Raw genomic sequence first — 27,122 nt, forward strand, 5'->3', positions numbered from 1 at the left:
ACACAATAACAACAATAACAACAACAAACACCCATGGTAGATTTGCCATAAGCCAGAAATCATTGGAAGGTACACAACAACAACAACAACAACCCCATGGTAGATTTGCATTAGTCGGAAATGACTGGAAGGCACACAGCAGCAACAACAACAATAACAACAACAACCTCATGGTGGATTTGGATTAGTCAACAATTATTGGAAGGCACACAACAACAACCCTATGATTGGAAGGCACACAACAGCAACAACATAGTAGTAGAACATAGTAGTACGTCAGAAATTATTTGGAGGCCCACAGTGTCAACAGCAACAACAACCCTGTGGTAGTGTTTCCTCCACCACGGACACCCCAGTGTTGCCAATTATTACAAGGCATTTGAAGGACCAGATGGAGTGTCCACTCCAAAGGGACAATTAGAGGAGTTTTGCTTCCGACTCTCGTTCCAGAGTCAGAAGCAAAACAGGCAAGGCGGGCGGGAGGGAGGGAAGGGAACTGGGGTGTCTGTGGTGGAGGAAACATGGTTTTTGGGGAAATGGGACGGCGTGGGGTTATTCTCCGAGGAAAGCAGGGGCATTTTGGCCTTTGCTTTGTTCGGCCCGGGGTCTCGCAAACCTAATTTCGAGTCGGGCCGAACATCTGTTCTCGCTCAGGCGACCCCGGGGGCCCCCGTAATTCATTTGTCCTGCTGAGACATCCGCGGTCAGGGGTCTGAGATTAATTCAACACAGGGCTCCCCACGGGCCCCTTCCTCCCGCCCTCCTCGCTTTGATTTCCGAGGCCACAAAGAGCAACACAACACAACACAACCCCGAGACGGGTGGGAAAAGTCAGAATATTTCGGCATTTTGGTGCTCGGTTTGGTGCATTTCAGGTTCTGAGAATATTCATTTTGTGATCATAGTCTCTTAAGAGCTGGAAGGGGGCCCTAAAGATCATCTAGTCCTATATTTTTTAAATATATCCACCACAGACACCCCAGTGTTTCCTCCACCACAGACACCCCACTGTCTGTGGTGTATCTGTTTCCTCCACCACAGGTACTGAGAGGTCTGCGGTGGAGGAAACTCTGGGGTGTCTGGTGTGGTGGAGAAAACACATACATCATAGGTAGTGGGGTGTCCATGGTGGAGGAAACACGGGTGTCTGGTGTGGTGGAGGAAACACATACACCATAGACACTGGGATGTCTGTGGTGGAGGAAACACGGGTGTCTGGTGTGGTGGAGGAAACACATACACCATAGACACTGGGATGTCTGTGGTGGAGGAAACACGGGTGTCTGGTGTGGTGGAGGAAACACATACACCATAGGTACTGGGGTGTCCGTGGTGGAGGAAACATGAGTGTCTGGTGTGGTGGAGGAAACACATACACCATAGGTACTGGGGTGTCCGTGGTGGAGGAAACATGAGTGTCTGGTGTGGTGGAGGAAACACATACTTCATAGACACTGGGATGTCTGTGGTGAAGGAAACGGGTGTCTGGTGTGGTGGAGGAAACACATACACCATAGGTACTGGGGTATGGACACCATGGACGGTGGAGGAAACACGGGTCTCTGGTGTGGTGGAGGAAACATACACCATAGACACTGGAATGTCTGTGGTGGAGGAAACTGGGATGTTTGGTGTGGTGGAGGGTACACATACACCATGGGTACTGGGATGTCCGTGGTGGAGGAAATATGGGTGTCTGGTGTGGTGGAGGAAACACATACACCATAGACACTGGGATGTCTGTGGTGAAGGAAACAAATATACCATAGACACTGGGATGTCTGATGGTGGAGGAAACACACCAGAGAAGCTGGGGTGTCTGTGGTGGAGGAAACACAGATACTGGGGTGTCTGTGATGGAAGAAACACATACACCATAGACACTGGGGTGTCTATGGTGGAGGAAATACACGCAATTGAGGATGAAATTGTCCCCGAAGGAAAGCCACCAACTTGGGTACCTGGAGTTGCATGGGGTGTCTGTGGTGGAGGAGACATATACATCACAGACACTGGGGTGCCTGTGGTGGAGGAACCTCCGCCTTGTATGCCTCTCTCCCCCTCCTCTCTTTTCTCACCCCGAACATGTGTTGGGAAAGGGAAAGGTGTGATGTCTTTCCTGCCGAGGGTTTTATTGCTGTTTGTGGTGTTGGAGCAGGGGGACGAAGGAAGGAAGGGCCGTGCGCTGCCCAGGTGTCGAGTCGGGGTGGAAAGCGAAGCCACATGGCCCAGGAGGTGTCGGGAACGCTGATGCCTTTCTTTTGAAGGCCCCGCTTTTACGGCCTGGCCTCGGCTTATTGGTGTCAGCTGGGAAAAGGCCGGGATGTTTAGGTGGCTGGCCATGCCTCCGGAAGCATTCTCTCCTGACGTTTCTCCCACGTCTATGGCAGGCCTCCTCAGAGGTTGTGGTTCAGCCCTGATTTCCATAATTCGGAGATGAATGTTCCCGCCAGGCTCCCCAGTCCTAATAAAGACCCATTTTAACCCCGGCTTTATTTGGAATACGGGTCACGTCCCATAATAATAATAATAATAATTAATTATGAATTATTAATAATCCCCAGACATTTACGGTCCCATAAAGGACGTGATGGACAGGCGAGGGAAAAAAAAAATGAAAATCAAGGAGCGAGTGGGTGGCGGAAAAAGGAAATATGAAATATGAATTTGGAGCAGAAACCGGTTGGTTTGCATTTTTTGGAAAAAGTAGATTCACACATATGGATGTGACAATGATTCGGTGCAAACACTCAATGCATTTCCTATATTATTATTATTATTATTATTATTATTATTATTATTATTATTCTGCAGTGCAAACACTCAATGCATTTCCTATATTATTATTATTATTATTATTATTATTATTATCATTATTATTCTGCAGTGCAAACACTCAATGCATTTCCTATATTATTATTATTATTATTATTATTATTATTATTATTATTATTATTATTATAATGCGATGCAAACACTCAATGCATTTCCTATATTATTATTATTATTATTATTATTATTATTATTATGCAGTGCAAACACTCAATGCATTTCCTATATTATTATTATTTTATTATGACACAGCAAACAAAATAGATATGCTGGATTTCATATAATAATAATAATAATAATAATAATAATAATAATAATAATAATTATTATTATTATTATTATTATTATTATTATGCGGTGCAAAAACTCAATGCATTTCCTATATTTATTATTATTATTATTATTATTATTACTATTACTATGGGGTGCAAACACTCAATGCATTTCCTATATTATATTATTATTATTATTACTATTACTATGCGGTGCAAACACTCAATGCATTTCCTATATTATATTATTATTATTATTACTATTACTATGCGGTGCAAACACTCAATGCATTTCCTATATTATTATTATTATTATTATGCAGTGCAAACACTCAATGCATTTCCTATATTATTATATATTATTATTATTATTATTATTATTATTATTATGCAGTTCAAACACTCAATGCATTTCCTATATTATTATATATTATTATTATTATTCGGTGCAAACAATGCTTCTATATTATTATTATTATTATTATTATTATTATTATTATTATTATTATTATTATGCAGTGCAAACACTCAATGCATTTCCTATATTATATTATTATTATGCGGTGCAAACAATGCATTTCCTATATTATTATTATTATGTGGTGCAAAAAATGCAGTTCCTATATTATTATTATTATTTTATTATTTTTATTATTTTATTATTATTATTGCTTTCTCCGTTGTGTTTCCCAAACATTTTGCTTAAAGAGTTAAATCGAAAAGCCTCCCGACGCCTCTAATAATCCCATTATTTCAGCATTGCTGACCCGTGACTTCACCACAACCAAGAAGCGGTCGCTTCAGGCCACTTGGAATGCAGGTTAGAATGGGATTGGCCTTTTCTGCTGCAGCATCACACTCTTGGCTCACGTTCATGGTTCACTAAGGCTCCTAGATCCATTTCAATGGAATATAATAATAATAATAATAATAATAATAATAATAATAATAATAATAATAATAATAATAATATGATTCCCCAGACACTATTGCTATGGATGAAGATTAGAATGGGATTGGTCTTTTCTGCTGCAGCATCACACTCTTGGCTCACGTTCACGGTCCCCTAAGGCTCCTAGATCCCTTTCAATGGAATATAATTATAATTATAATTATATAATATATATATAATATTATATAATATATAATATATTATATCATATATATATATATATATATATATATATATATATATATATATATATATTAAAAATAGTAATAATAATAATAATAATAATAATAATAATAATAATAATAATATAATGATTCCCCCAGACACTCTATTGCTATAGATGAAGATTAGAATGGGATTGGTCTTTTCTGCTGCAGCATCACACTCTTGGCTCACGTTCACGGTCCCCTAAGGCTCCTAGATCCCTTTCAATGGAATATAATTATAATTATAATTATATAATATATATATAATATTATATAATATATTATATATATATATATATATATATATATATATATATATATATATATATATATAAAATATAATAGTAATAATAATAATAATAATAATAATAATAATAATAATAATAATAATAATAATATAACCATTCCCCCAGACACTCTATTGCTATAGATGAAGATTAGAATGGGATTGGTCTTTTCTGCTGCAGCCTCACACTCGTGGCTCTCGTTCATGGTTCACTAAGGCTCCTAGATCCCTTTCAATGGAATATTATAATAATAATCATAATAATACAATGACCTCCCCAGAAACTCTATTCCTATGGATGGAGAATAGAATGTCATTGGTCTTTTCTGCTGCAGCATCACAATCGTGGCTCACGTTCATGGTGCACTAAGGCTCCTAGATTTCTTTCAATATAATAATAATAATAATAATAATAATAATAATAATAATAATAATAATAATAATAAATATATTATATAATATATTATATTATAATATATTATATTATTATAATAATTTAATAATAATAATAATAATAATAATAATATAATGACTCCCCAAACACCCTTTCAATGGAATATAATAATAATAATAATCATAATAAATAAATAAAATATATAATAATAATAATAATAATATATAAATTATATTATAATATATTAATGGAATGGACCCTGAATAATATTAATAACAATAATAATAATAATAATAATATATTTTATATAATATATATTATATTATAATATAATATAATATATATTATAATATATTATATTATATTATATTATATATATTATATATAATAATAATAATATAATGATTCCCCCAGACACTCTATTCCTATGGATGAAGATGAGAATGGCATTGGCCTTTTCCGCTGCAGCATCACACTCTTGGCTCACGTTCATGGTGCACTAAGGCTCCTAGATCCCTTTCAATGGATAATAATAATAATAATAATAATAATAATAATAATAATAATAATAATAATAATAATAATAAAATATATTATAATATAATATATTATATTATATATATTATATATAATATAATAATAATATAATGACTCCCCAGACACTCAATTCCTATGGACCAAGATGAGAATGGTATTGGCCTTTTCTGCTGCAGCATCACACTCGTGGCTCACGTTCATGGTATACTCTTAGATCTCTTTCAATGGAAATAATAATAATAATAATAATAAATAAATATTATATAATATATTATAATATAATATGTATTATATTATATTGTATATATTATATTATATATAATAATAATAATATAATGACTCCCCGGACACTCTATTCCTATGGACCAAGATGAGAATGGTATTGGCCTTTTCTGCTGCAGCATCACACTCGTGGCTCACGTTCATGGTATACTCTTAGATCTCTTTCAATGGAAATAATAATAATAATAATAATAATAATAATAATAATAATAATAATAATAATAAATATATATTCTATAATATATTATAATATAATATATATTATATTATATATAATAATAATAATAATAATATAATGACTCCCCGGACACTCTATTCCTATGGACAAAGATGAGAATGGTATTGGCCTTTTCTGCTGCAGCATCACACTCTTGGCTCACGTTCACGTTTACCACCTCTTCGAGGCCCGGAGAGGAGGGAATGATAAATAATCCAGTCATTTGGTTGTTGGGAGGGGAAGTGGCCTTTTGGATGTATATAATAATATAATATAATATAATAAACTACAGATGGAAAGGGAAATATGGGATGTTGTGCAGAGCCGCCGGTGCCTTTGTTTAATCAATGGGAATATCTTGCTTTTTTTGTTGTTTATTTATGTGGCGGAGGCTTCCTCGCCTGCCAAGTTGGTTTCTCTCTTTTCTTTACGTTCTCTGTTTTTTTTGCCTCGTATTCTATAGGCCTCCCCGAAGGATAAATAAAGTCTTTTTTTTTCCCATAGACATTACGCAGCGCTTTGAATTAGAATTAAATGCACATTTCGTCAAAGAAACGGAGGATTCTCCAAATCCTCAATTGTTTCCATAATGAAATATATATAACATATATATGTATGTATGCATATGTATATATTTTTTATATACATCTATAATATATAGTATATTCAATATTATTATTAATAACAATTTTATTACTAACCCACCCATATGTATATGTATATATTATTTAATATATATCTATAATATATAGTATATTCAATGTTATTATTACCCACCCATATGTATATGTATATATTGTTTAATATATATCTATGATATATAGTATATTCAATGTTATTATTACCCACCCATATGTATATGTATATATTGTTTAATATATATCTATGATATATAGTATATTCAATGTTATTATTACCCACCCATATGTATATGTATATATTGTTTAATATATATCTATAATATATAGTATATTCAATGTTATTATTACCCACCCATATGTATATGTATATATTGTTTAATATATATCTATAATATATAGTATATTCAATGTTATTATTAACCACCCATATGTATATGTATATATTATTTAATATATATCTATAATATATAGTATATTCAATGTTATTATTACCCACCCATATGTATATGTATATATTGTTTAATATATATCTATAATATATAGTATATTCAATGTTATTATTACCCACCCATATGTATATGTATATATTGTTTAATATACCTATAATATATATTAATAATAATAATAATAATAATTCTTATGACTAACCCGCCCATATGTATATGTATATATTGTTAAAATACCTATAATATATATTAATAATAATAAAAATAATAATTCTTATCACTAACCCGCCCATATGTATATGTATATATTGTTTAATATACCTATAATATTAAAAATAATAATTCTTATTACTAACCCACTCATATGTATATGTATATATTGTTTAATATACCTATAATATATATTATTATTAATAATAATAATAATAATAATAATAATTCTTATCACTAACCTGCCCATATGTATATGTATATATTGTTTAATATACCTATAATATATAATAATAGTAATAATAATAATTCTTATGACTAACCCGCCCATATGTATATGTATATATTGTTAAAATACCTATAATATATATTAATCATAATAAAAATAATAATTCTTATCACTAACCCGCCCATATGTATATGTATATATTGTTTAATATACCTATAATAATAAAAATAATAATTCTTATTACTAACCCACTCATATGTATATGTATATATTGTTTAATATACCAATAATATATATTAATAATAATAATAATAATAATTCTTATCACTAACCCGCCCATATGTATATGTATATATTGTTTAATATACCTATAATAATAATAATAATAATTCTTATGACTAAACCGTCCATATGTATATGTATATAGTGTTTAATATATATCTATAATATATAGTATATTCAATGTTATTATTAATAGTAATAATTCTTATGACTAACCCGCCCATATGTATATGTATATATTGTTTATATCTATAATATATAGTATAAATGTTATTATTAATAGTAATAATTCTTATGACTAACCCGCCCATATCTATATGTATATATTGTTTAATATCTATATTATATAGTATAGTCAATATTATTAATACTAATAATTCTTATGACTAACCTGCCCATATGTATATGTATATATTGTTTAATATACATCTATAATATATACAATATTCAGTGATATTATTAATAATAACAATTCTTATTAGTAGCCCACCCATATGTATATATTGTTTAATATATATCTATAATATATAGTATATTCAATGTTATTATTAATACTAATAATTCTTATGACTAACCCGCCCATATGCATATGTATATATTTATATATATAACATATATTCAATGTTATTAATAATAATAATTCTTATTACTAACCTTATTACTAATAATAATAATATATCATTATATATTTTATTAAATATCAATATTATATCAATATATACAAAAATATATGCAATATAATATATATTATATATGTATATATACAATATTGTAACCACATATCTAATAAAAAATGTGAGTGTGTGTGTGTATATATATATATATATATATATATATATATATATATATATATATTCTCTATATAAATATATGTAATACAGACATATATCTAATATATACATACATATTTAACATATCCAAGAAGCAGGAATATATATATTCTCTATACATACATACATACATACATACATACATAGACAGATTATTTTATTTTATATCTATAATATATAAATATATGTACACATATAATATTATATATAATATGTGGTAAAATATAATACATATATATAGAATATATATATTATACACAGATATATAATTATGTAATATTTTATGCATATATCTAAATACACACATATATAATATATCTAATACTATATGCAAAAATACTTCATATATTCTGTATATATATATTATATTTAATATATAATATATAGAAACTTTCATATATATATATACACACATATAATAATATATACAGAACATTTAGTAAGATATAATACTTATATATAGAATTTATGTTACATATTTACCTATATAATATATATGTATATATAATACCATATTATTAAATATATAGAAAGTATTGTACACATATACTTTCTATTCAAAAGATTCAAAAGTTAATAATAATAGTAATAATTTAATAATAATAATAAAGTTAATAGTAATAGCAATAGTTTAATAATAACATAGTTAATCGCAATAGTTTAATAATAATAGTAATAGTAATAATAATAATAATAGTTTTATAATAATAATAATAATAAAGTTAATTATAATCGTAATAAAGTTTAATAATAATAATAATTGTCCATCATTGACATCCATTGCCAAGGCTTCCTAATAAAGAACCGTTTCCCACTTAATTCAATTTATTTTCTTCCAAAACTTATTCCCGTCCTTTTTTTTCCCACCGTCGGAGGATAAAAGTTTGGAAACACATGTTTTTAAAAAAATCACAATTCAAATCGCAAATTAAAAAAAAATAATTCCAAAATGCAAATTTAAAAAAGTATCGGAAAATAAATACAAATGCAAATAAAAATCCCCAACAATTACAATTGCAAATAAAAATAATTCAAAAATGCAAACAATATAATGATAATAATAATAATAAAAATCGGAAGTATGAATCGCAATTGAAATTGCAAATAAAAATAATTCAAAAAATGCAGACAATATAATAACAATAATAATAAATCCTAAACGCTTGGGAAGTGTTCGACTTATGATTTTGTGATACGAAATCCAGCCTGTCTATCTTGTTTGCTGTGTTGTAAAATAAAATAATAATAATAATAATAATAATAATAATAATTGGAAACGCAAGCGCAAATTGCAATTGAAATTGCAAATAAAAATAATTCAGAAATGCAAACAATATAATGATAATAATAATAATAATAATAATAATAGGAAGCACGAATCACAATTGAAATTGCAAATAAAAATAATTCAGAAATGCAAATAATAATAATAATAATAAAAATAATAATAATTGGAAATGTAAGCATGAATTGCAATTGAAATTGCAAATAAAAATAACTCAGAAATGCAGACAATATAATAATAATAAAAATTATAATATTTGGAAATGTAAGCATGAATTGCAATTGACATTGCAAATAAAAATAATTCAAAAATGCAAAGAATATAATAATAATAATTTGCAAATAAAAGTAATTCAGAAATGCAAACAATAGAATAATAGTAATAACCGGAAACGTGAGTGCAAATTGCAATTGAAATTGGAAATAAAAATAATTTAAAAATGCAAAAAATAGAATAATAATAATCGGAAACGTGAGTGCGAATTGCAATTGAAATTGCAAATAAAAATAATTCAGAAATGCAGAGAATATAATGATATTAATAATAATCAGAATCCTGAATAGCAATTGAAATTGCAAATAAAAAGAATTCAAAAATGCAAACAATATAATAATAATAATAATAATAATAATAATAATTGGAAACGTGAGTGTGAATTGCAATTGAAATTGCGAATAAAAATAATTCAAAAATGCAAACGATACTTATAATAATAATATTAGTAATATTAAAAATAATTCAGAAATGCAAACGATACTACTACTAATAATAGTCATAATATTAAAATAATTCAAAAATGCAAACCATAATAATGATAATAATAATAATCGGAAACGCGAGTGTGAATTGCAATTGAAATTGCAAATAAAAATAATTCAAAAATGCAAACGATACTTATAATAATAATATTAGTAATATTAAAAATAATTCAGAAATGCAAACGATACTACTACTAATAATAGTACTAATATTAAAAATAATTCAGAAATGCAAACGATACTACTACTAATAATAGTAATAATATTAAAAATAATTCAGAAATGCAAACGATACTACTACTAATAATAGTCATAATAATAAAATAATTCAAAAATGCAAACCATAATAATGATAATAATAATAATCGGAAACATGAGTGTGAATTGCAATTGAAATTGCCAATAAAAATAATTCAAAAATGCAAACGATACTACTACTAATAATATTAGTAATATTAAAAATAATTCAGAAATGCAAACGATACTACTACTACTAATAATAGTAATAATATTAAAATAATTCAAATATGCAAACGATACTTATAATAATCATATTAGTAATATTAAAAGTAATTCAGAAATGCAAACGATACTACTACTAATAATAGTCATAATAATAAAATAATTCAAAAATGCAAACCATAATAATGTTAATAATAATAATCGGAAACGTGAGTGTGAATTGCAGTTGAAATTGCAAATAAAAATAATTCAAAAATGCAAACGATACTTATAATAATAATATTAGTAATATTAAAAATAATTCAGAAATGCAAACGATACTACTACTAATAATAGTCATAATAATAAAATAATTCAAAAATGCAAACCATAATAATGTTAATAATAATAATCGGAAACGTGAGTGTGAATTGCAATTGAAATTGCAAATAAAAATAATTCAAAAATGCAAACGATACTTATAATAATAATATTAGTAATATTAAAAATAATTCAGAAATGCAAACGATACTACTACTAATAATAATAGTCATAATATTAAAATAATTCAAAAATGCAAACCATAATAATAATAATAAAAATATTTACTCACACATCAGGGAATCTGCCCGGAGGAGCCAGAGGCAAAGGAGCAAGGACTTCATCCTCGGGATGGAAAAGAAGAACGAGAAAGAGAAGGAGAAGAAGGAGAAGAAGAAGAAGAAGGTGATCTTCCCGGGAAAGGCTTTCTAGTTCTCCGTCCTCCGGATCCAGCCGGGATTTTCCTCCTCCTCTTCTTCTTCTCAGGCAAGTCTGAGCAGCTTTTCTTTTGCGGTGACAAGTCCCTTCTTCTGCCCACCCTTCCCCGCCCCGCAGACTGAAAAAAAACTTTCTCCCTCCTTCTTTTCTTCTTTCTTTCTTTCTTTCTTTCTTTCTCTCGTCCTGACCTTCTTCTTTCTCTGCCTGTTACTCAATCACCCGGCTTTGGGGAAAAAAAGAAAAAAGATCAACTTCTGACTCATGGAGCAAATACCTACCACACACCCCACGCCCGCCTCCAGGGGGGGGTGGCTTCTTGGCAGCACTCTCTCCTGACGTTTCGCCTGCATCTACGTATTTATTTATTTATTTATTATTAACCTTTATTACTGTGTGTGGTCAAAGGGCTTTCACGGCCAGAGTTGTGGTGAGTTTTCCGGGCAGTCTGGCCACGTTCCGGAAGCATTCTCTCCTGACATTTTGCTTGCATCTATTTTATTATTATTATTATTATTATTATTATTATTATTATGTGGTCAAAGGCTTTTGTGGCTGGAATCACTGAGTTGTGGTGAGTCTTCTGGGCTGTCTGGCCATGTTCTGGAAGCATTCTCTCCTGACGTTTTGTCTGCATCTATTTATTATTATTATTATTATTATTATTATTATTATTATTATTATTATTATTACCCTTTATTACTATGTGCAGTCGAAGGCTTTCACGGCCAGATTGGTGGTGAGTCTTCTGGGCTTTCTGGCCATGTTCTGGAAGCATTCTCTCCTGACGTTTTGCCTGCATCTATTTATTATTATTATTATTATTATTATTATTATTATTATTATGTGGTCAAAGGCTTTTGTGGCTGGAATCACTGAGTTGTGGTGAGTCTTCTGGGCTGTCTGGCCACGTTCCGGAAGCATTCTCTCCTGACATTTTGCCTGCATCTATTTTATTATTATTATTATTATTATTATTATTAACCTTTATTACTATGTGTGGTCGAAGGCTTTCACGGCCAGAGTTGTGGTGAGTTTTCCGGGCTGTCTGGCCATGTTCCGAAAGCATTCTCTCCTGACATTTTGCCTGCATCTATTTTTTATTATTATTATTATTATTATTATTATTATTATTATTATTATTATTATTATTATTATATTGTATGACACAGCAAACAAGATAGATATGCTGGATTTCGGATTATTATTATTATTATTATTATTATTAGCCTTTATTACTATGTGTGGTTGAAGGCTTTCACGGCCAGAGTTCTGGGCTGACTGGCCACGTTCCGGAAGCATTCTCTCCTGGCGTTTCTCCTGTCCTGCATCTGTGGCAGGCATTGCACTGAATGGCCTTGTATCTCCAAAGCCTGGCTGCCTCCTGCCTGGGGGGGAGATAATTCCAACTTTGGGGCTGTCAGTTCCCCAAAAAACAGTAAAAGTTGGATTGAGAGACGAGAAGGCGGGCCAAGCGTTGGGTTTGTCCTTGGGGTGAAAAGAGCTTCGTCCAAGATGTGAATTGAAAAGGCATGTCTGTGTGTGTATATATAAATATATATATGTCTGTGTGTGTGTGTGTGTGTGTGTGTGTGTGTGTGTGTGTGTGTGTATATATATATATATATATATATATTATATATATATGGAAAGGGATGTTGTTAAAATTCTTCTGCCTGGAAGCCATAGATCCAGGCAGAGGGAGAGTGCCAATGTTTTTTTGGCCGACTCAATGAGACCTCCTCTCGCTTTTATCAGGTGAGAGTTTTGGACGCGAATCCTCTGCCTCCTCCTCCTTCTCCTCCTCCTTCTCTTCCTTCATTCCCTTCTTTCCTCCTCCCTCCTTTTCTCTTCCCTTTCCTTCATTTTCTGCTTCTTCTCTTTCTTCTCCTTCTCCTCTTCCTCCTCCTCCTTCTCCTTCTCTCTCTTCTTCTCCTCATTCTCTTTCTTCCTCTTTACATTCTCTCTTCTCCTCCTCCTCCTTCTCTCTTCTTCTCCTCCTTCTCTTTCTCCTTCTCTTTCTTCCTCTTTACCTTCTCCTCTTCCTTCTCCTCTTCTCCTTCTCTTTCTTCTTCTCTTCCTCCTTCTCCTTCTCTTTCTTCCTCTTTACCTTCTCTCTCTTCTCCTCCTCCTTCTTCTCCCTCTTCTTCTCTTTTTCCTCTTCCCTCGTCTCCTTCTTCTCTTTCTTCTCCTTCTTCTCTCTCTTCTCCTCCTCCTTTTCCTTCTTCTCGTCCTCTTTCTCCTTCTCTTTCTTCCGCTTTACCTTCTCTTTCTTCTTCTCCTCTTTTTCCTCCTCCCTCGTCTCCTTCTTCTCTTTCTTCTCCTCCTCCTTCTCCTCTTCCTCCTTCTTCTTTCCCTTCTCTCTTCTTCTCCTCCTCCTTCTCCCTCTTTTTCTCTTCCTCCTTTTCCTTCTTCTCTTCCTCCTTCTCCTTCTCTTTCTTCTTCTTCTTTACCTCCTCTTTCTTCTCCTCTTCTCCTTTTCTTTCTTCTTCTCTTCCTCCTTTTCCTTCATCTCTTCCTTTCTCCTTCTCTTTCTTCCTCTTTACCTTCTCCTCTTCCTTCTCCTCTTCTCCTTCTCTCTCTTCTTCTCCTCATTCTCTTTTTCTTTACCTTCTCCTCTTCCTTCTCCTCTTCTCTTTCTCTTTCTTCTTCTCCTCTTTTTCCTCCTCCCTCATCTCATTCTTCTCTTTCTTCTCCTTCTCCTCTTCCTCCTCCTCCTTCTCCTTCTCTCTTTTTCTTCCTCTTTACCTTCTCCTCCTCCTTCTCCTCTTCCTCCTTCTTCTTCTCCTTCTCTCTTTTTCTTCCTCTTTACCTTCTCTCTTCTTCTCCTCCTCCTTCTCTTTCTTCTTCTCTTCCTTTCTCCTTCTTCTCTTCCTCTTTCTCCTTCTCTTTCTCCCTCTTTACCTTCTCCTCTTTCTTCTTCTCTTCTCCTTCTTCTCTTTCTTCCTCTTTACCTTCTCTCTTCTCCTCCTCCTTCTCTTTCTTCTTCTCTTCCTTTCTCCTTCTTCTCTTCCTCTTTCTCCTTCTCTTTCTCCCTCTTTACCTTCTCCTCTTTCTTCTCCTCCTTCTTCTTGGTTTTGCTATTGATATTGAATATCCCGTGTCGCAAAAGGAGGTGAAAAGTTTGGAAAGTTTGGCCTTGGGATTCCTCCTCCTCTTCTTCCTCCTCCTTCTCTTTCTTCCTCTTTACCTTCTCATCTTCCTTCTCCTCTTCTCCTTCTCTTTCTTCTTCCTCCTCCTTCTCTTTCTTCCTCTTTACCTTCTCATCTTCCTTCTCCTCTTCTCCTTCTCTTTCTTCTTCTTTACCTTCTCTTTCTTCCTCTTTACCTTCTCATCTTCCTTCTCCTCTTCTCCTTCTCTTTCTTCTTCTCCTCTTTTTCCTCCGCCCTCGTCTCCTTCTTCTCTCTTCTTCTCCTCCTTCTCTTTCTTCTTCTCTTCCTCTTTCTCCTTCTCTTTCTCCCTCTTTACCTTCTCCTCTTTCTTCTCCTCCTTCTTCTTGGTTTTGCTATTGATATTGAATATCCCGTGTCGCAAAAGGAGGTGAAAAGTTTGGCCTTGGGATTCCTCCTCCTCTTCTTCCTCCTCCTCCTCCTCGAATTCGTGCTCGGTGTGTCAGCCACCCCAAGGCCCACACGTGTCCTTTCTTTGGCCGGAATGAGTCACCGGAGATGCCGGGAATTGGTGGGGATTTCGCCCTTTCGCCTCCATGAATCACCCGGGTATTTTAAGGAAACCAGGACAAAGGCTGGACCACACGTTGGACACTGAGCCAGCAAGGTCCTGCAGCAGCACACAAAGCCAATGCCATTCTGAACTGCATCATGTGGATGTGTGTGATCTTGTTTGCTGTGTGTCAAATAATAAGAGTAGCAATAATAGTGATACCATAAGAGCGATGATGATGATAATAATCATAATAATGCTGATAATAATACCGTAACCATAACAATGATGGTGATGATCATGATAATAATGAGCTTTCGACTATAATAGTAATAATGATAATAATAATCGTGTAATAATAATAATAATAATAATGATAATAATAATACCGTAATCATAATAATGATGATCATGATAATAATGAGCCTTCAACCATAATAGTAATAATGATAATAATAATCGTGTAATAATAATAATAATAATAATAATGATAATAATAATACCGTAATCATAATAATGATGATCATGATAATAATGAGCCTTCAACCATAATAGTAATAATGATAATAATAATCGTGTAATAATAATAATAATAATAATAATAATGATAATAATAATACCGTAATCATAATAATGATGATCATGATAATAATGAGCCTGCAACCATAATAGTAATAATGATAATAATAATCGTGTAATAATAATGATGATAATAATAATGAGCCTTCGACAATAATAGTAATAACAATAGCATAATAATAACAATAGCATAATGATGATGACGACAATAATAATAATGAGCCTTCAACAATACTAATAATAATAATAATAGTGTAATAATAATAATAATAATAATAATACTGTAACCATAATAATAATGAGCCTTTGATTATAATAGTAATAATAGTGTAATATTAATAATGATAATAATAATAACAATACTATAACCATAATAATAATGAGCCTTCGACTATAAGAGTAATAATCATAATAGTGTAATATTAATAATGATAATAATAATAATACTGTAACCATAATAATAATGAGCCTTTTGTAATAGTAATAATCATAATAGTGTAATATTAATAATGATAATAATAACAATAATAATAATACTGTAACCATAATAATAATGGGCCTTTGACAAGAATACTACTAATGATAATAATAATAGCGTAATAATAGTGATAATTATAATAATAATAGTGTAATAATGATGATGATGATGATAATGAGCCTTCAACTATAATAGTAATAATGATGCTGATAATAAAAATAATAATAATAATAATAATACTGTAATAATAATCGTAATATATAGAACCCCATCCATCTCCTTGCCAGCCGGCATGTGTTCCGAATTACAATGATAAGGATAATAATGATAATAATAATACTGTAACTATAATAATGATGATAATAATAATAATGAGCCTTCGGCAATAGTAATAATAATAATAATAATAATAGTGTAATAACAATGATAAGGATAATAATGATAATAATAATACTGTAACCATAATAATGATAATAATAATACTGTAACCATAATAATGATAATAATAATAATAATAATAATGAGCCTTCAGCAATAGTAATAATAATAATAGTGTAGTAATAATGATAACAGTAATAACAACATAATAATAATAATAACAACAACAACAACAACAACAACAACAACAACACATGCCGGCTGGCAAGGAGATGGATTGGGTTCTATATATTATTATTTTTATTTTTTTTCATAGCTGTGTCATAATAAAATAATAATAATAATATATAGAACCCCATCCATCTCCTTGCCAGCCGGCATGTGTTCCGAATTACAATGATAAGGATAATAATGATAATAATAATACTGTAACTATAATAATGATGATAATAATAATAATGAGCCTTCGGCAATAGTAATAATAATAATAATAATAATAATAATAATAGTGTAATAACAATGATAAGGATAATAATGATAATAATAATACTGTAACCATAATAATGATAATAATAATACTGTAACCATAATAATGATAATAATAATACTGTAACCATAATAATGATAATAATAATAATAATAATGAGCCTTCAGCAATAGTAATAATAATAATAGTGTAGTAATAATGATAACAGTAATAACAACATAATAATAATAACAACAACAACAACAACAACAACAACAACAACAACAACAACAACAACACATGCCGGCTGGCAAGGAGATGGATTGGGTTCTATATATTATTATTTTTATTTTTTTTCATAGCTGTGTTATAATAAAATAATAATAATAATATATAGAACCCCATCCATCTCCTCGCCAGCCGGCATGTGTTCCGAATTACAATGATAAGGATAATAATGATAATAATAATACTGTAACTATAATAATCATAATAAAATAATAATAATAATAATATATAGAACCCCATCCATCTCCTTGCCAGCCGGCATGTGTTCTGAATTACTGTAACCATAATAATGATAATAATAATAATAATGAGCCTTCAGCAATAGTAATAATAATAATAGTGTAGTAATAATGATAACAGTAATAACAACATAATACAGTAGAGTCTCACTTATCCAACATAAACGGGCCGGCAGAATGTTGGATAAGCGAATATGTTGGATAATAAGGAGAGATTAAGGAGAAGCCTATTAAACATCAAATTAGGTTATGATTTTACAAATGAAGCACCAAAACATCATGTTAGACAACAAATTTGGCAGAAAAAGTAGTTCAATACGCAGTAATGCTATGTAGTAATTACTGTATTTATCAATTTAGTACCAAAATATCACAATATATTGAAAACATTGACTACAAAAATGCGTTGGATAATCCAGAATGTTGGATAAGCGAGTGTTGGATAAGTGAGACTCTACTGTAATAATAATAACAACAACAACAACAACAACAACACATGCCGGCTGGCAAGGAGATGGATTGGGTTCTATATATTATTATTTTTATTTTTTTTCATAGCTGTGTCATAATAAAATAATAATAATAATATATAGAACCCCATCCATCTCCTTGCCAGCCGGCATGTGTTCCGAATTACTGTAACCATAATAATGATAATAATAATAATAATAATAATAATAATAATAATAAGCCTTCAGCAATAGTAATAATAATAATAATAATAGTGTAGTAATAATGATAACAGTAATAACAACATAATAATAATAATAATAATAATAATAATAATAATAATAATAATAATAACAACAACAACAACAACAACAACACATGCCGGCTGGCAAGGAGATGGATTGGGTTCTATATATTATTATTTTTATTTTTTTTCATAGCTGTGTCATAATAAAATAATAATAATAATATATAGAACCCCATCCATCTCCTTGCCAGCCGGCATGTGTTCCGAATTACTGTAACCATAATAATGATAATAATAATAATAATAATAATAATAATAATAATAATAATAATAAGCCTTCAGCAATAGTAATAATAATAATAATAATAGTGTAGTAATAATGATAACAGTAATAACAACATAATAATAATAATAATAATAATAATAATAATAATAATAATAATAACAACAACAACAACAACAACAACACATGCCGGCTGGCAAGGAGATGGATTGGGTTCTATATATTATTATTTTTATTTTTTTTCATAGCTGTGTCATAATAAAATAATAATAATAATACATAGAACCCCATCCATCTCCTTGCCAGCCGGCATGTGTTCCGAATTACAGTGTCGGCACCCTTGCAAGGGTCCGGAAAAGCCATAAATTATCCTAATGAGGCTGGGTGTGAAGAGGCCGGCATCCATGGAGGGGGGAGATGAAAGGGAGAGACAAAAAAGGGGGGCGAGACAAATGGGGATCCGGGCCGGGGTCCTCGGCCCAGCCAGGCCATTCATCTTCCTCGGTGCAAAAAAGAGGCAAAATAATCACGACTGAAACAGTCAGCGTAGCCTGGGACCCCCTTTCCCGGCTTGTGCCGGAGTCTTTGCAGCACGATCTTCAGATCCTCCTTTACCGCGTCGGCGGCGTTTTTTCCCAGTGTCTTCGACTGGGATCCATACTTGGTGGCCTAAGCCCCGGCGTGGGAGGTCTCCGTGGTTCTTGGGGTCCCCCAAAGAGACCGCCGGGCGCCCCGCTGGTTCCGGGGAGGCCGCTGTCAATCACGGACAGATGTTCGGCCTCCATCCCCAAAAACATTCCTGCCCGATTAGGCCACGCTCGGCAGGAGGCGAGAATGTAGCCGGGGCAGCGCTTTGGGGGTCCCAACCACCCCAAAAGCTGAGTTTTAACTGTGCCAAGTCCATGAGGAGCAAAAATCAGAGCCCCCCCCCCCCCCCAAGAACTGCAAGCAGGACCATCTGTCAGGAGGGTTTAGATGGTGCAGTAATATCTATGAGGCTGGGTGGGCATCTGTCAGGAGGGATCAGATTGTGTCATACTTGGAAGATTCATACTATCAAATGCAATATATATCTATGAGGCTGGATGGCCATCTGTCGGGAGGGATCGGATTGTGTCATACTTGGAAGATTCACACTATTATGTGCAATATTATATATGAGGTTGGATGGCCATCTGTCCAGAGGGATCGGATTGTGTCATACTTGGAAGATTCATACTATCAAATGCAATATATATCTATGAGGCTGGCTGGCCATCTGTCGGGAGGGATCGAATTGTGTCATACTTGGAAGATTCACACTATTATGTGCAATATTATATATGAGGTTGGATGGCCATCTGTCCAGAGAGATCGGATTGTGTCATATTTGGAAGATTCATACTATCAAATGCAATATATATCTACGAGGCTGGCTGGCCATCTGTCCAGAGGGATCGGATTGTGTCATACTTGGAAGATTCACACTATTATGTGCAATATTATATATGAGGTTGGATGGCCATCTGTCCAGAGGGATCGGATTGTGTCATATTTGGAAGATTCATACTATCAAATGCAATATATATCTATGAGGCTGGCTGGCCATCTGTCGGGAGGGATCGGATTGTGTCATATTTGGATGATTCATACTATCAAATGCAATATATATATATATCTATGAGGCTGGCTGGCCATCTGTCGGGAGGGATCGGATTGTGTCATATTTGGAAGATTCATACTATCAAATGCAATATATATCTATGAGGCTGGCTGGCCATCTGTCGGGAGGGATCGGATTGTGTCATATTTGGATGATTCACACTATCATATGCAATATTATATATGAGGCTGGATGGCCATCTGTCGGGAGGGATCGGATTGTGTCATATTTGGAAGAGTCACACTATCAAATGCAATATTATCTATGAGGCTGGATGGCCATCTGTCGGGAGGGATCGGATTGTGTCATATTTGGATGATTCACACTATCATATGCAATATATCTATCTATCTATGAGGCTGGCTGGCCATCTGTCGGGAGGGATCGGATTGTGTCATATTTGGATGATTCATACTATCAAATGCAATATTATCTATGAGGCTGGCTGGCCATCTGTCGGGAGGGATCGGATTGTGTCATATTTGGAAGATTCACACTATCAAATGCAATATATCTATCTATCTATGAGGCTGGCTGGCCATCTGTCGGGAGGGATCGGATTGTGTCATATTTGGAAGATTCACACTATCAAATGCAGTATTTATCTATGAGGCTGGATGGCCATCTGTCGGGAGGGATCGGATTGTGTCATATTTGGATGAATCACATTATCATATGCTATATATATATACTAGCTGTGCCCGGCCACGCGTTGCTGTGGCGAAGTCTGGTGTTCTGGGAAATAAAGTCTTGAGGAATTGGTGGTAGTAAAGGTCAAGGGTCAAGGTTTTCCCCAGACATAAGTCCAGTCGTGTCTGACTCTGGAGGTTGGTGCTCATCTCCATTTCTAAGCCGAAGAGCCGGCGTTGTCCGTAGACTCCTCCAAAGTCATGTGGGATGACTGCATGGAGCGGCGTTACCTTCCCGCGGAGCAGTACCTATTGATGCACTCACATTTGCATGTTTTCGAACTTCTGGGTTGGCAGAAGCTGGGGCTAACAGTGGGGGCTCTCTCCGCTCCCCCAATTCAAACCTGTGGCCTTTCAGTCCAGAAGTTCAGCAGCTCAGCGCTTTAACACGCTGCGCCATCAGGGGATATTATTTCCTAAAGGTTGTGAATATACAATATTTCTGATTGGTTTTTTTGTTTGTTGGAGGCAAGTATGAATGCTGCAATTAGGAAAAATGATTAGGATGTAATGGCCTTGCAGCTTTAAAGCCTGGCTGTTTCCTCCCTGAGTGAATTTTTTGTTGGGAGGTGTTAGCTGGCCCTGATCCTTTCCTGTCTGGAATTCCCTTGTTTTCAGAGTGGTGTTGTTTGCGATATTTTATGTGCTTCTACTGTCTGTGGCCCTGAGAAAACAGGATTTGCCAGACTTTGATGATGGGAATACTTTGTTGGGAGGTGTTAGCTGGCCCCGATTGTTTCCTGTGTGGAATTCCCCTGTTTATTTACTGTCCTGGTTTTAGAGATTATATTGTTCTGCATTATTCTATCCCAGCAATTATTTCATATTAAAGAAGAATCTCACTTATCCAACATTCGCTTATACAATGTTCTGGATTATCCAACGCAGTCCGCCTTTTCATAATCAATGTTTTTGTAGTCAGTGTTTTAAATTCAGTGTGATATTTTAGTGGTAAATTTGTAAATACAGTACAGTAGAGTCTCACTTATCCAACATAAACGGGCCGGCAGAACGTTGGATAAGCGAATATGTTGGATAATGAGGAATTAAGGATAACCCTATTAAACATCAAATTAAGTTATGATTTTACAAATGAAGCACCAAAACATCATGTTAGACAACAAATTTGTCAGAAAAAGTAGTTCAGTACACAGTAATACTATATAGTAATTACTGTATTTATGAATTTAGCACCAAAATATCACGATATATTGAAAGCATTGACTACAAAAATGCGTTGGATAATCCAGAATGTTGGATAAGCGAGTGTTGGATAAGTGAGACTCTACTGTAAATACTACATAGCATTACTGCGCATGGAACTACTTTTTCTGTCAAATTTGTTGTATAATATGATGTTTTGGTGCTTAATTTGTATAACGATTACCTAATTTGATATTTAATTAGCTTTTCCTGAATCCCTTCTTATTATCCAACATATTCACTTATCCTGCCGGCCTGTTTACGTTGGATAAGTGAGACTCTACTGTATATTTCTAATCTTATATTATCTGCTCAGAACTGGATTATATGAGGCCCCTTCTACACAGCTGTATAAAATGCACACTGAAGTGGATTATCTGGCAGTGTGGAGTCAAGATAATCCAGTGCAAAGCAGATAATATAAGATTATAAATGGGTTATAGAGCTGTGTGGAAGGGCCTTGAGTCTACACTGCCATATAATCCAGTGCAAATTAGATAATCTGTGGAAGAAGTCTAAGTGAGGCCTAAATTTGCCTGTCCCCTAACTGAAACCTGGCTGTCCCTTGGTTGCTAGGCAACCAAGTGGGCAGAGATTAGCCCTCTAAACTGGCAGCAATTGGATAAAAACAATTATTGCTCTCCCTCTAATTAGGACTTTATTTTTCTTTTCTTTTTGTTGTATCAACCTTGAGGCGTGGATGATGGGTTGTGTTGTCAAATTTTGAGGTTGGGGGGCCTGTACTTTTGTTGTTTTGTGAATCGCCGTGATGCCATCACTCTTTTATATATATAGATATATCTATGAGGCTGGATGGCCATCTGTCGGGAGGGATCGGATTGTGTCATATTTGGAAGATTCATACTATCAAATGCAGTATTTATCTATGAGGCTGGATGGCCATCTGTCGGGAGGGATCGGATTGTGTCATATTTGGATGAATCACATTATCATATGCTATATATATATATATATCTATGAGGCTGGATGGCCATCTGTCGGGAGGGATCGGATTGTGTCATATTTGGATGAATCACATTATCATATGCTATATATATATATATATCTATGAGGCTGGATGGCCATCTGTCGGGAGGGATCGGATTGTGTCATATTTGGAAGATTCATACTATCAAATGCAATATTATCTATGAGGCTGGATGGCCCTCTGTCGGGAGGGATCGGATTGTGTCATATTTGGAAGATTCATACTATCAAATGCAGTATTTATCTATGAGGCTGGATGGCCATCTGTCGGGAGGGATCGGATTGTGTCATATTTGGAAGATTCACACTATCAAATGCAATATTATATATGAGGTTGGATGGCCCTCTGTCGGGAGGGATCGGATTGTGTCATATTTGGATGATTCACACTATCAAATGCAATATTATATATGAGGTTGGGTGGCCATCTGTCAAGAGGGATCGGATTGTGTCATATTTGGATGATTCACACTATCAAATGCAATATTATATATGAGGTTGGGTGGCCATCTGTCAAGAGGGATCGGATTGTGTCATATTTGGATGATTCACACTATCAAATGCAATATTATATATGAGGTTGGATGGCCCTCTGTCGGGAGGGATCGGATTGTGTCATATTTGGATGATTCACACTATCAAATGCAATATTATATATGAGGCTGGCTGGCCATCTGTCGGGAGGGATCGGATTGTGTCATATTTGGATGATTCACACTATCAAATGCAATATTATATATGAGGCTGGCTGGCCATCTGTCAAGAGGGATCGGATTGTGTCATATTTGGATGATTCACACTATCAAATGCAATATTATATATGAGGTTGGATGGCCATCTGTCAAGAGGGATCGGATTGTGTCATATTTGGATGATTCACACTATCAAATGCAATATTATATATGAGGTTGGGTGGCCATCTGTCAAGAGGGATCGGATTGTGTCATATTTGGATGATTCACACTATCAAATGCAATATTATATATGAGGCTGGCTGGCCATCTGTCGGGAGGGATCGGATTGTGTCATATTTGGATGATTCACACTATCAAATGCAATATTATATATGAGGTTGGGTGGCCATCTGTCAAGAGGGATCGGATTGTGTCATATTTGGATGATTCACACTATCAAATGCAATATTATATATGAGGCTGGCTGGCCATCTGTCGGGAGGGATCGGATTGTGTCATATTTGGATGATTCACACTATCAAATGCAATATTATATATGAGGTTGGATGGCCATCTGTCAAGAGGGATCGGATTGTGTCATATTTGGATGATTCACACTATCAAATGCAATATTATATATGAGGTTGGATGGCCATCTGTCAAGAGGGATCGGATTGTGTCATATTTGGATGATTCACACTATCAAATGCAATATTATATATGAGGTTGGATGGCCATCTGTCAAGAGGGATCGGATTGTGTCATATTTGGATGATTCACACTATCAAATGCAATATTATATATGAGGTTGGATGGCCATCTGTCAAGAGGGATCGGATTGTGTCATATTTGGATGATTCACACTATCAAATGCAATATTATATATGAGGTTGGGTGGCCATCTGTCAAGAGGGATCGGATTGTGTCATATTTGGATGATTCACACTATCAAATGCAATATTATATATGAGGTTGGATGGCCATCTTTCGGGAGGGATCGGATTGTGTCATATTTGGATGATTCACACTATCAAATGCAATATTATATATGAGGTTGGGTGGCCATCTTTCGGGAGGGATCGGATTGTGTCATATTTGGATGATTCACACTATCAAATGCAATATTATATATGAGGTTGGATGGCCATCTGTCGGGAGGGATCGGATTGTGTCATATTTGGATGATTCACACTATCAAATGCAATATTATATATGAGGCTGGCTGGCCATCTTTCGGGAGGGATCGGATTGTGTCATATTTGGATGATTCACACTATCAAATGCAATATTATATATGAGGTTGGGTGGCCATCTGTCAAGAGGGATCGGATTGTGTCATATTTGGATGATTCACACTATCAAATGCAATATTATATATGAGGCTGGCTGGCCATCTGTCGGGAGGGATCGGATTGTGTCATATTTGGATGATTCACACTATCAAATGCAATATTATATATGAGGTTGGGTGGCCATCTGTCAAGAGGGATCGGATTGTGTCATATTTGGATGATTCACACTATCAAATGCAATATTATATATGAGGTTGGATGGCCATCTTTCGGGAGGGATCGGATTGTGTCATATTTGGATGATTCACACTATCAAATGCAATATTATATATGAGGTTGGGTGGCCATCTTTCGGGAGGGATCGGATTGTGTCATATTTGGATGATTCACACTATCAAATGCAATATTATATATGAGGTTGGATGGCCATCTGTCGGGAGGGATCGGATTGTGTCATATTTGGATGATTCACACTATCAAATGCAATATTATATATGAGGCTGGCTGGCCATCTTTCGGGAGGGATCGGATTGTGTCATATTTGGATGATTCACACTATCAAATGCAATATTATATATGAGGTTGGGTGGCCATCTGTCAAGAGGGATCGGATTGTGTCATATTTGGATGATTCACACTATCAAATGCAATATTATATATGAGGCTGGCTGGCCATCTGTCGGGAGGGATCGGATTGTGTCATATTTGGATGATTCACACTATCAAATGCAATATTATATATGAGGTTGGGTGGCCATCTGTCAAGAGGGATCGGATTGTGTCATATTTGGATGATTCACACTATCAAATGCAATATTATATATGAGGTTGGATGGCCATCTGTCAAGAGGGATCGGATTGTGTCATATTTGGATGATTCACACTATCAAATGCAATATTATATATGAGGTTGGGTGGCCATCTGTCAAGAGGGATCGGATTGTGTCATATTTGGATGATTCACACTATCAAATGCAATATTATATATGAGGTTGGATGGCCATCTGTCAAGAGGGATCGGATTGTGTCATATTTGGATGATTCACACTATCAAATGCAATATTATATATGAGGTTGGGTGGCCATCTGTCAAGAGGGATCGGATTGTGTCATATTTGGATGATTCACACTATCAAATGCAATATTATATATGAGGTTGGGTGGCCATCTGTCAAGAGGGATCGGATTGTGTCATATTTGGATGATTCACACTATCAAATGCAATATTATATATGAGGTTGGGTGGCCATCTGTCAAGAGGGATCGGATTGTGTCATATTTGGATGATTCACACTATCAAATGCAATATTATATATGAGGTTGGATGGCCATCTGTCAAGAGGGATCGGATTGTGTCATATTTGGATGATTCACACTATCAAATGCAATATTATATATGAGGTTGGATGGCCATCTGTCAAGAGGGATCGGATTGTGTCATATTTGGATGATTCACACTATCAAATGCAATATTATATATGAGGTTGGGTGGCCATCTGTCAAGAGGGATCGGATTGTGTCATATTTGGATGATTCACACTATCAAATGCAATATTATATATGAGGCTGGCTGGCCATCTTTCGGGAGGGATCGGATTGTGTCATATTTGGATGATTCACACTATCAAATGCAATATTATATATGAGGTTGGATGGCCATCTGTCAAGAGGGATCGGATTGTGTCATATTTGGATGATTCACACTATC

The 27,122-nt window shown here is 33.8% G+C and overlaps 1 protein-coding gene across 1 annotated transcript in view; it reads right to left on the bottom strand.

The window, feature by feature from the left end:
* Positions 1-12,373, bottom strand: part of crlf1 (cytokine receptor like factor 1) — a 37,596-nt gene extending 25,223 nt beyond the window's left edge. The window contains exon 1 of the mRNA XM_062959003.1: positions 11,714-12,373. Coding sequence (XP_062815073.1) covers positions 11,714-11,765 — 52 coding nt within the window. The 5' untranslated portion in view covers positions 11,766-12,373. The remainder of the gene's footprint in view (positions 1-11,713) is intronic.
* Between the last annotated feature and the right edge of the window lie 14,749 nt (positions 12,374-27,122).

This window comes from Anolis carolinensis, unplaced genomic scaffold, assembly GCF_035594765.1.
Source record: "Anolis carolinensis isolate JA03-04 unplaced genomic scaffold, rAnoCar3.1.pri scaffold_7, whole genome shotgun sequence".
In the NCBI taxonomy this organism is placed as follows: domain Eukaryota; kingdom Metazoa; phylum Chordata; class Lepidosauria; order Squamata; family Dactyloidae; genus Anolis; species Anolis carolinensis.